Source organism: Lipotes vexillifer, unplaced genomic scaffold, assembly GCF_000442215.2.
Source record: "Lipotes vexillifer unplaced genomic scaffold, Lipotes_vexillifer_v1.1 scaffold496, whole genome shotgun sequence".
In the NCBI taxonomy this organism is placed as follows: Eukaryota; Metazoa; Chordata; class Mammalia; order Artiodactyla; family Lipotidae; genus Lipotes; species Lipotes vexillifer.
Genome location: NW_006786690.1, coordinates 10063716 through 10076643, shown reverse-complemented (window position 1 = coordinate 10076643; position 12928 = coordinate 10063716). Strand labels below are relative to the sequence as shown.

At 36.8% G+C, this 12928-nt stretch overlaps 1 protein-coding gene across 1 annotated transcript in view; it reads left to right on the top strand.

Annotated features, from left to right (window-relative positions):
- The window catches only part of SPEN (spen family transcriptional repressor), a 79999-nt gene that overhangs the window by 16248 nt on the left and 50823 nt on the right, over window positions 1–12928 (top strand). Inside the window, exons 2-3 of the mRNA XM_007459278.1 lie at window positions 8603–8923; window positions 12017–12493. Coding sequence (XP_007459340.1) covers window positions 8603–8923; window positions 12017–12493 — 798 coding nt within the window. The remainder of the gene's footprint in view (window positions 1–8602; window positions 8924–12016; window positions 12494–12928) is intronic.

Here is a 12928-nt window from a genome sequence, read left to right as displayed (position 1 = left end):
CAAAAGGACAAATATTGTGTGAGTCTACTTACATTAGCCTCCTGGAGCAGTCAAATTCATAGAGAAAGTGGAATGGTGCGTTCCTTTTTTTTTTTTTTTTAACTGTTATAAGCAGTGTTGCTTACTAAGCAGTCTATCAAATTGTCTTCCTAAGAGGTTTCTCTAATTTATACTCCTGCAGACAGTGTTATGAAAGTATCTGTTTTCTTAGACTCTGGCTAATGTCTAGGTATTATTAAAATTTAGGTCTTTGTGTTGCATGGCATTTTTTTTTTTTTTTTTGCTGTACGCGGGCCTCTCACTGCTGTGGCCTCTCCCGTTGCAGAGCACAGGCTCCGGACGCGCAGGCTCAGCGGCCATGGCTCACGGGCCCAGCCGCTCCGCGGCATGTGGGGGCTTTCCAGACCGGGGCACGAACCCGCGTCCCCTGCATCGGCAGGCGGACTCTCAACCACTGCGCCACCAGGGAAACCTGGCATTTTTTTTTTAATTTGGATTTTTGAAATTTTGAGTGGAAATTGAGCAGCTTTTTTGAGTGTGTTTGTTTTGTTTACCATTTTGTGTTTATGGGTGTATTTTTAAAGAATTTCCTGGAACTTCCCTGGTAGCGCAGTGGTTAAGACTCCGTGCTCCCAATGCAGGGGGCCTGGGTTCGATCCTTGGTCTGGGAACTAGATCCCACATGCATGCGTCAAGTAAGAGTTCGCATGCCACAGCTAAGGAGCCAGCCTGCTGCAACTAAGACCCAACGCAACCAAATAAATAAATTAAATAAATATTAAACAAATTTTTTCCTATTTGGGTATTTTGCCTGTGTTTTGTTTGGACCTCTCTCTCCCTTGATTTGGGAGAATTTTTCTATTTAGGAAATCACTTATTTCTCATGTGCAAGTATTTTTCCCCATTTGTCTTTTGACTGTATTTTGCTATTTAGGAGCTGTAATTTTTATGTGCTTTAATTTATATGGTCTTTTCTTTTATGACATAGGGATTTTATCTCAGGCTGAGAGTCTTTCCCAGACCGAAGACTACAACAAACTAATATATGTGTGTGTGTGTGTGTGTGTGTGTGTGTGTGTGTGTGTGTGTATTTATTTATTTATTTATTATTTATGGCAGAGAGAGAACACAAATCAGCAAAATATTACAAATCATTTCCCCCCTGCTTCTTTTTCCACCTCTCCCCCATTCCTCCAAGTAGAGAAACATTTTAGGATATTAGCTTTTTCTAAAATGAGGCTAGGGGCCTGTGTTTGACTGCCCTTTGCTGGCTTTAGGATTCTGAGTCTGTTTTTTTCATCTTTAGTAATCATTTGTACTTACTCCAAAGATAAAGTGATTAAAGGGAAATTATTAATTATTTAAGAATAGTTTAAAAATCTTTTATACATAAATTTATTTCACAGTAGATCTCCCTAAAGAATTCTGTATCTTCGTGAAATGAAGATAGGTTTTGGCTGTCATCTAATGGGTTACTTATCTTCCCACGCAGGCATGCTTGAAATAGAAAATGTCTTCCTTAAATGTGCCCATTTACAGGAAATATGGCAGACAGTTGATTTGTATTGAGACAACACAGACACTTGTGACTAAAGGACATGTAAAATCTGTTGTATTAAAAGACGGTGACAGGGACTTCCGTGGTGGTCCAGTGGCTAAGGCTCTGTGCTCCCAGTGCAGGGGCCCAGGTTCAGTCCCTGGTCAGGGAACTAGATCCACATGCCGCAACTAAAGATCCCGCATGCCACAACTAAGACCTGGTGCAGCCAAATAAATAAATATAAAAGACAGTGACACGTACTATTTTTTGTCTTTTTTTCTTTTAATAACAGTTTTAACGAGATATAATTCGCATGGCATAAAATTTTTCCTTTGAAAAGTGTACAGTTGTTTTTAGTATATTTGCTGAGTTATGCCATCACCACTAATTTCAGAACATTTTCATCACTCCAGAATGAAACCCCCATACCCATTAGCAGTCATTCCCCATTCTTCCTTCTCCCCAGCTCCTGGAATCCACTAATCTATTTTCTATTTCTGTGTATTTGCCTATTTTGGACCTTTCACATATATATGGAATCATAAAATATGTGATTGGCTTCTTTCCCTTATAATGTTCTCGAGGTTCATCCATGTTATAGCATGTATAAGAACTTCATTCCTTTTTATTGCCAAATGACATTCCATTGTATGGACATGTACCACATTTTAAAAACTCCACTCAGCAGTTGAACATTTTGTTTGTTTCCATTTTTTTTGCTATTATGAATAATGATACTGTGAACATTTCTGTATGTGTTTTGTTTTGTTTTGTTTTGTTTTGCGGTTCGCGGGCCCCTCACTGCTGTGGCCTCTCCCGTTGTGGGGCACAGGCTCCGGACGCGCAGGCTCAGCGGCCATGGCTCACGGGCCCAGCCGCTCCGCGGCACATGGGATCTTCCCGGACCGGGGCACAAACCCGTGTCCCCTGCATCGGCAGGTGGACTCCCAACCACTGCGCCACCAGGGAAGCCCTGTATGTGTTTTTATATGGACTTCTCTTTTCAGTTCATACCTAGGAGTAGAATTGCTGGATTATACGGTAATTCTAAGTTTAACATTTTGAGGAACTGCCAAATTGAATTCCAAAGTGGCTGTACCATTTTACAATCTCACCAGCAGTTTATTAGGGTTTAGATTTCTCCTTATACTTGTTATTGTCTGTCGTTTTTATCAATATTCTAGCCATCCTATTGCATGTGAAATGGTATCTCATTGTGGTTTTGGTTTTTATTTTCCTAAAGTCTAATGTTGTTAAGCAAATTTTTGTGTGTTTATTGGTTGTTTGTATATATTTTTAGAGAAATTGTCTATATCCTTTGCCTATTTTTAAATTGCATTATGTCTTTTTCATTGTTGAGTTGTAAGAGCTCCTATCAGGTAAATAATTTGCAAATATTTTATATTTTCTGGGTTTATATCAATTTTTGATCATTGTCTTTCGATAGAGTAAAACTGTTAACTTGTAGTTTATCATTGTCATGCTAATAATTTAAATTTATCTTTGTCATTCTAGATAATTGTTAAAACAAGTTCTTCTTTTGGATTTTAACTTACTTTAACTGATATAATGAGACATATGACATATTAAAAATATTACTATCTTATTTGGTTATGTCCAAATTGCAGGAGTTTTGCCATCTGAGTATATGATTCTGAGCTACTTACGACATTTAATGGTTTGAAGTATGGGGTGGTATCAGTAATTGTGAATGAGGTAGCTTTAATGTCTGCCTCTACTTTGTTGATGACAAGAAATAGCCGTGATTAATTTGAAAAGATTGGGATTTTACACTTAAAAATGGTTAAAATAGCTAATTTTATGTTATATTTTATCACAATAAAAAATTTTAAAAATCTGACCTGTGATTATGTAGGAAAAATGTGGCCAGCTCCAATTTAAATGCTGTTATGATGCATTATTTAAGTTTCTAGGGGATTCTGCCTTTTGGCATTCTTGAAGTATTTGTAGTCACCGGTATAGAAAATAAAATAAAGCTCTAACATAGAGGGGAAACAGTCTTTTGGTTTAAATATAGGATCAAGTGGTTGATTTATAAATTAGTAATTCCTTCATAAAAATTTTTTTACTATGAAAGGGTTATATAAATAAGTGTTGATGTTACTGCATTATTGCAGATAATTTGGTGGTTGTAATGGATATATTTATGACTCAACTGTCTGAGTTTGGAAGAGGAATGATTTTGAATATTTTCATAATATAAAAAATAAGTGCTCTTCCCTGGTGGCGCAGTGGTTGAGAGTCCGCCTGGCGATGCAGGGGTCGCGGGTTCGTGCCCCGGTCCGGGAGGATTCCACATGCCGCAGAGCGGCTGGGCCCGTGGGCCGTGGCCGCTGAGCCTGTGCGTCCGGAGCCTGTGCTCCGCAGCGGGAGGGGCCACGGCAGTGAGAGGCCCGCGTACGGCAAAAAAATAAAAATAAATAATAATAATAAGTAAACATAAACATTTATTGTTTCTACTATTAGAGGTCACCCAATCAGACTGTAATACTCATCTCTTAGGCCTTTTTATCCCTTATAGCATGCTCATTTGCTTTTCGCTTTCTGTCTATTCATACTTATTGATCGTTTTCTTTTGAATAAGGAACAGCTTATCCATGATGGTGTGGAAGGGTAGAAAAGTGGGCAATATGCAAAGAATTGATAGTTTGATAAAATATGTAATCTTTGGAAAGTGATGTACTGGGTTTTAGATGAATGGGTGTTTTAGGTTAATTGCATGCCTCTTCAAAGAGGCTGATATTCTCCTCATTACAATTCTGTAAGTCTATCCTGAATAACAGGTAAATGTTTCAAGAATGACTTGGGGAGGATTGTTTTCTGTAGTAGGAAGACTTGTGTGAAAACGAATAGTGGCTATTCTTTGTTATTGCTTATTATTAGTAGGGTCAGTTGCAAAAAAAGGTAGGATTAAAATTAATAATTGCATTCTTATTGATAAACCAGCTAATAAAAGATGAATGTAGTAACTTTTAGAAAGAAAGGGTATTGAGAGAATTCATTGGGTTTTAGCATACTAATGATCTTTAGCTCTACGTATTTGGTGTTGCTTTGGAAATTAACAAAGTAAGTTTCTTATAGAGTTGAGGAAAAGTTTAGAATAGGAGGAATCTTCTTTTCACACATCAAGGAGCTGAAAATTGTAAATAAATCAATTCCATGAGACTAGGGATCTTTGTTTTATTCCCTGATATGCATCAAGTGCCTACAACAGTGCCTGCTAAGAACCATAAAATTAAAAATAATTGATTCAGGATTAGAACCCTACTCTTTTCTCATAGTGGAGGAAAAACATTAGAGTATATCATGATGCTCTCAAATGTAAAATGTGAGGCCATTAATACACCGCAATTATATTCTTCAAGGAAATGCTAAGGACTATATAAATTTGACTATATAAATAGTCACATGTTGAAAGACCAAACATCTCAGCAAATCTGGCATTGTTTTGGGTTATTTTAAAATTCTCTCTTAAAAACGTAGAATTATTATAGTGTATGTTGATCAATTTAATATTTTTTGATGGTGAATATTTTTGACCAAACAGAAACCAGTTTAATGTTGTTTTTTGATTGTGTTTTTGAAGACAAACCCATTAGATTGCTATATACTGCAGCTTGTAGCAATCAAGCACATTTTCTTAATTTTCTTATTTTTAAAAAAATTAGGTTTTCTTGATTCTTTAAAAATTACAAATGAGTTAACTTATTACTGCAACCTTTGACTATGTAATTTAAGAAAATATTTTGTGCATATTACTGGAGACTATTCCATAGGTTCTCTGAAAACATGTAACTAAGGCTTTATGTTTAAAAAAAAGAAACACTATTTAACTGTGGTTTTATTATTTTTGCTCTTTTTTCTTTTTTAATTAGTAGATGTCAGTAAATGTTGCATTTGAATACTTAAGGAATACTCGAATACTATAGGAACTGTGTTGTTTTGGAAAGAGTAGATAAAATCAGGACATCACATTTACATTTACCAGCTGAGTTCTCATGGCTGTGAAGAGTTAACAGGTTTTTTTTTTTTTAGTATAGAAGAGTAATGTAATACTTGATAAAGTTCTGTTATGTTAAATTTGGAGATAAATTTGTATTTTGTTTCCAGAGTGTACTCTCCTTATGTAAAAATTATGGGAACTGTGAGCCTACCCTTTTGAGGACGGAGGGCCATTTGACTTTGTTCTACATGCATAATCTATGCATTAAGTATTTGGTCCTTCTTTTCAGTATTGCATTTAGCTCTTTGTTATTAAGAATTTAAGCTTAAATATTTGTTTTCCCTGTATTATGCTTTGGCTAACTGACTTTTTTGATGGGGAATTGGCCGATGCTTCCCTCTTTTCTTCTTCTTTCTAATAGAAAAACCTGTGTAGTCTTGGGCTTAAGTGATAAGTTGTGTGTGTGTGTTAAAATATACAAAATTTATTATCTTAACCATTTTTAAGTGTAGCATTCAGTGGCATTAAGTGCACCATTCAGTGGCATTAAGTGCATTCACAGGGAATTCTCTGGCGGTCCAGCGGTTAGGACTCAGCGCTTTCACTGCCAGGGCCCAGGTTTGATCCCTGGTCGGGGAACTAAGATCCTACAAGCTGCTTGGCATGGCCAAAAAAAAGTGCATTCACAATGTTATGTAACCATCGGCACTATCTATTTCTAGAATGTTTTTCATCCCACACAAAAACTCTGTGTCTCCCCAGTCCCTGTTGACTTCTGTTCTACTTTCTGTCTCCATGAATTTGTCTATTCCAGATACTTCATGTAAGTGGAATCATAAACTAATTGTCCTTTCGTGTCTGGCTTATTTCATTTAGTATGATGTTTTCAAGGTTTATCCATGTTGTAGTGTGTATAGAAACTTCATTTCTTTTTATGTTTTAATATAATATTCCGTTGTTTGTATATGCCACGTTTTGTTTATCCATTCATCCATTGATGGACAGTCGGGTTGTTTCCATCTTTTGGTTTTTGTGAATAATGATGCAGTGAACATTCGTGCAATGTATCTTTTTGAGCCCCAGTTTTCAGTTCTCTTGGGTATATACCTAGGAATGGAATTGCTGGGTCATATGGTAATTCTGTGCTTAACTTTTGGAGAAAAATGCCACTTTCCACAGTGGTTGCACCATTTTACAGTTCCACCAGCTATGCAGGAGGTTTCAAATTTCTCCATATCCTTGCCAATACGTGTTTTGTTCTGTTCTCTTTTCTAATAGCAGTCCTAGTGGATGTGAAGTGGTATTTTATTGTGGTTTTGATTTGTATTTCCCTATGACTACTGATTTTGAGCATCTTTTTCTGTGCTTATCTGCCATCTGTATTTCTTTGGTGAAGTGTTTTCCCTATTTTTATTTTTGCAAATCTATCTGTCTGTCTATCTATCTGTGTTGGGTCCTCGCTGCTGCACGTGGGCTTTCTCCAGCTGTGGCGAGCGTGGGCCACTCTTCGCTGCGGTGCTCAGGCTTCTTGTTGCGGTTGTTTCTCCTGTCGTGGAGCACGGGCTCTAGGCACGCGGGTCTCAGTAGTTGTGGCTCGAAGATTCCAGAGCGCAGACTCAGCAGCTGCCGCTCCGAGGCATGTGGGATCTTCCCAGATCAGGGCTCGAACCCGTGCCCCCTGCATTGGCCGGAAGATTATTAACCACTGAGCCACCAGGGAAGCCCATCTTCCCTATTTTTAAAAAATAGGTTGAGTTGTAAGATTTCTTATATTCTAGATACAAGTCCTTTGTCAGATACATTGGAAGGTATTTTTTTTAATGTTTGTATGGAAAGAACTATTTCAGTTTCTATTTTTCCCCCAAATTTAAGAGATCCTTTCATCAGCTAATTTACCCCAAGTAATTTCGTTACATCTAGTTCAGTTGCCTGATGAAACTGCATTTTAGGATTATATTTCCCTTCTGAGAGGTAATAACTTAAATCATACTGGAGGATATAAAAGGAAAGTTCGGCTTTCTGATAATGTTGTCAGCTTCTTCAGGGGAAGTGTAAAATTATGATCTTGGGGACTTCCCTGGTGGCACAGTGGTTAAGAATCCGCCTGCCAATGCACGGGACACGGGTTTGAGCCCTGGTCCAGGAAGATCCCACATGCCGTGGAGCAACTAAGCCTGTGTGCCACAACTACTGAAGCCTGTGTGCCTAGAGCCTGTGCTCCAGAGCAAGAGAAGCCACTACAATGAGAAGCCCATGCACTGCAGCAAATAGTAGCCCCCATTCACCACAACTAGAGAAAGCCTGTGCACAACAACGAAGACCCAGTGCAGCCATAAATTTTTAAAAAAAGAAAAAAATTATGATCCTGGATTGTTAGCATGTAAGAGTGCTATATTTAAAAGTGCTGTGCCCTTCTTTCTAATGCCAAATTATAAGTATACATAAGAGTCTGTCAAAAGATTTTCTGATTTATTAATTTATATAAATAACAATTATACATAAATTATAAATTTTAACACTTTTTCTTTTAATCCCCTGGAAAAGAGAATTAAATGGCAAAAGATTACGTTAAAAACTAGACACACTTGCAAATGCACAAAATATTTGAATTTATTTTGCCTTCCAGTAAGGAGTGTTTGAAGTCATCTCATTTTTTCACTAAGATCATTTTCACTTAATGAATTAAATTAAAATGAGATCTGTAAAATAGCCATTTTTAGCTACAGTTTTTACTTTAATGAAAATCTCTTAAGATTGGTAAGTTACTTTGATTATCTTAGGTATAATATCCTTTTTTAGAATGTAAAAATTCCTAAAAACTTCTGAGAGTCATTTCAGCTAAGTGTTCCAGGAAGGTAAAAGGCAGTTTATAGTAAATACTATATTTAAAAAGTTAGAGCAATAAAATAATGTGGTAAAAATGTTTGTAAATATTTGCCTCAAAAAAGAAAAATGTGAGTTTAAAAGCCATTTTAAATTAACTTGCAACCCCTCCCCCATACAGGCATAATGTAAATTGTTTAAAAATAACAGTTTTTAAAACTATTTTTGGAAAATTATTACTATGCAACAATAATGTTGACTCTATTTTTTTTCAGATATGGCCGCGTGGAAAGTGTCAAAATTCTCCCCAAGAGGGGTTCTGAAGGAGGAGTGGCTGCCTTTGTGGATTTTGTGGACATCAAAAGTGCACAGAAGGCTCACAACTCAGTCAACAAAATGGGAGATAGAGACCTACGCACGGATTATAATGAACCAGGCACCATTCCGAGCGCTGCTCGGGGATTGGATGATACAGTTTCCATAGCATCTCGTAGTAGAGAGGTTTCTGGGTTCAGAGGAGGTGGTGGAGGGCCTGCTTATGGCCCCCCACCATCACTTCATGCACGAGAAGGACGTTATGAGCGGAGACTTGATGGGTAAGTTCCAAGGTTTCTGTAGGCAGGTATTTTGTATTTGATATGGTGAAACAGAAACTCGTATTTAGGGGCCCCAGATGGATTTAAAGTTTTGGGCATTCTCAATGTTTCCTATTTTGGGTTGGAAACGGAAGTGATTTCTATCCCAGTGGCTGGTATCTTATGGAATCGTAGAGGATATTTCCTGCAGCTGGTTGGATATCTACTCCTGAGATATAAAGTGATGGAAGATTTTGTATTGCAGCATCATTTTTGGAGTTACCTGTCTTCTAGAATTAATTATTCCTTCTCTTGGATAATGTTAAGTCTTTCCTTGGATATATCCCTTCTACCTGATGGAGCTACTTGGCTACAGATTTTGTGGTTGTACTATATGGAATATTTCTGGAATATTAGAGCCTACAGATTCTTTTAGAATTTGATATCTGCTTCTCAGTTTTCACTACACAAAGTGTACAAACGAATTGGATTGTCACCAAAAAACCTAGCAGACCATATGATTCAACCTCTTGGATTCTACAAACAATACTTTAACCTGGAAATGTGTACTTGGATGAAGAGTGAAGGCAATGCTTCATTTTTCCATTTTGGATCTACACAGTTTCCATGTTGGAATTATACTCCTTGATGGAATGGGGAAAAATTGAGATGATGGACGTTCCTAAATCCTGGAATATAGCCATTCTTTTCTATTTGCTGGAATGTATGGGATGTCGTGCAGTCAAGATTCCATTAGCCCAGGAGAAGAGGATTACTATCTTGTTTCTTAAGCAAGTTGCTGTCCAATTAAAGGTACTTTAGCTTTGAACACATGGTGATGATCAGTTGTGGATACAGCAATCAAAATTGACTGTGCTGGATGGCTACAAAGGTGAACTGTTGGCGAGCAACTGTGCCTTCCTCATTTGGTGGAATTGTAGAGGGTATTTCCTCTTCTGTCAGCTGCCTGATTCATACTTAGGGCTGGACATTTTTGTGAATGTGGATCAATTTATAATTTTCTGCTATCTCAAGAAAGAAGTCTGGGGGTTTGAGAGTTACAGTTTGTCTGGGACTGCTTGCTTCCAGTGGAATTATTTTATCTGGTCATTAAGATTTTTTTTTTCCTTGTGGTTCATCTAAATATCATTTGACACCCTTACCCATTAAGAAGGTGGATTACCCCCATAAGAGGGGCCAAAATTGGGGAAGTTATGTTCACAATTCTCTCCCTAGATTTAATTGGGATTATAGGTCGTGTTTCCACACTTGGAAAAGGTTGGTATGTCCTGACCTGTGTATATTAGCCCCTCTCCTAACCCAAGTCAAACTTTCTTTTTTTCCCACTAACTCTAGAATCATTTAGTACTAATAGATGAATCAAAGAATAGCTATTAGATTTCAGCTCTGCTAGCTCTTGTGCCTGCCTTCTGTGTCTTCCTAATGGTTAAGAACTTTGCATATTTATAAAATATCAGCTGTAGCAGTAATTCTCCTAGAACTATTGCCTGTTGCTTCTGTTATATCATTAATAACAGCTCTTACTGATTAACATTTGATAGGGTACTAATGGAATTATTTATGAAATTTTCTCTTGTCTCAAAGGAACACCTCTTGTTTGTTAGAAGTTGAAATATTTATTCAAATTCCAGAAATAGTGAATAAAAAAGGAGAAAGTCATTTAATATATTTAAGTAGGAAAGATAATACTGAATTTTTGCCATGCCAGTTGCTTTTAATAATAGCAGTAAAAAGAAAAAACAGCCTAGGAGAAGGTATGGTTGCTAAGTGAAATGGTGGTGTTAGTGGAGAGATTTGGAATCTAAAGCACGTATTGGGGACATAGTATTAGTTGTAAGATTTTGCCACATATTCTTCATTGGAGAGATTCTAATTCTTCTGTGTCTTTCATAATTCCTTAATCACTTTTGATAGAAGATAGACCCAAAGGTAAGGTTGAGAAGAGACTCAACCTCATGTTTGAGATTCAAGTGAAATTGTCTTTTAGGAACTCTCTTAAGTAGAGAACATAAGATTTCTTTGTAGGATTGGAATCGGTTTTTAATATTAACACGTAATTGCATGTGTGTAATTGTACATGCAACAGTTTTTGTACTCTTCGATTGACAAGTATTCATGCCCTACAGGAAGATTTTTTAAAGTTAAACCATTGCTAATAGCAGTGTTTAGTGTATCTTAACTGTTTCTCAAGTTGACTTATTTCATCAGAGGCAATTTGAATATAGCTGAACCCTAAGAGAATATATTTCCTGTAACCATTAAGTAATACATTAACACATTGAATCATGGAATAGGCATTTTAAAAATTATGTGGAATTTGATAGCACAAGAAGATAAAATAACCATTATTCTTTAATTAGTAAAGTTCATCATAGAATAGCATGTAGCAACCCAATATTTTTATATCCCAAGTGGTTTTTTGGTTTGATTTTCTTTTAAAAATTCCATTTTTATTATTAAATGTGATTGTTTGGGCACAACAATTTACATAATTTAGTAATTTTTATAATTACCCAAGAAGTTGAAAGTTAATAAGAAAAAGTTACACTTAACATTTTTTTCTGTACTTCTTTGAAAATGCCCTCCTATTGCTGGGACATGGGCATGCACTGCAATGGGGCTTTCATGTCTGTGTGAGAAATCTATCATGGAAATTTTGCCTGAAATACACTTGCAAAGTAAATAAAGTTTGGTATATATTTTAATTAGATGAAAGTATAGAAAACTTTCATATTAAAATGAAAGTCTCTTCTTGTTCCATTAAATTTAAAATAAACAGGAGATGGCATATGTATATTTCTGTATATAAGCCGGAAAATCCCTAATAAAAAGAACAACTGACTTGCAGAACACTAGTCATGAAAGTCCAATATATAGTTACAACAGTGATTTCTCAGCTGTGAAAATAAGTTTTGGAGTCAAGTAAAATGTTAAGCTTATTAGTGTTTGCTTACTAAGTAGGTTAATGCTGTTTAGAAAATGACCAGTTGCAAAGACAAAGACAATGCTCAAGTGAATGTTTGCATGACTTGCTTTTAGTTTTGCTTTCCCCTTTCTGATTGATTAAATATTTTTCCCCCCTCCTAAATGCAGGGCTTCAGATAACAGGGAGCGTGCTTATGAACATAGTGCCTATGGACACCATGAACGGGGGACGGGAGGATTTGATCGGACAAGACATTACGATCAGGATTACTATAGAGATCCTCGCGAGCGGACTTTACAACATGGGCTCTATTATACTTCTCGGAGTCGAAGTCCAAACCGTTTTGATGCTCATGACCCCCGATACGAACCTAGGGCTCGGGAGCAGTTTACACTGCCCAGTGTGGTACACAGGGATATCTACAGGGATGATATTACCCGGGAGGTACGAGGCAGAAGGCCAGAGCGGAATTACCAGCACAGCAGGAGTCGCTCACCACATTCATCCCAGTCTAGAAATCAATCTCCTCAGAGGCTGGCTAGCCAAGCGTCTAGACCCGCAAGGTCCCCTAGCGGCAGCGGCTCTAGGAGTAGATCCTCCAGTAGTGATTCAATCAGCAGCAGCAGTAGTACCAGCAGTGACAGGTAGGTTAACAGCCTTTTGTTGTAACAGATGAGCTGTTGAATAAATTGTTACAAATTTGCTACTTTCAGTGCTACTGATTTTTAGTATAGTAATATTTTTAAAAGAAAGTAATCTTGCATCATGTATATAATGAATGAAGAAACTTTGATTAGCATTGTGGCCATTGAATTAACCATTCTCCCAAGTACTTAAAGCTAAATGATGATTTGCAAATACTGTTTCATCCTCCAGTTGCTCAACATTAAGATTGCCAAAAAGGAAGAAAAGTAGTAACGTTAGTTGTATGAAACAAATCTTGTGCCACGTAATGAACTTCTAAAAGTTCTTAATTTCTTAGGTATATAATACTATTTCTATTATTTGGTTGAAAATTTATAAAAGCGCTGTTTGGGTAAAGATGTATTGGTGAAATATATTGTTGACACACTTATTAT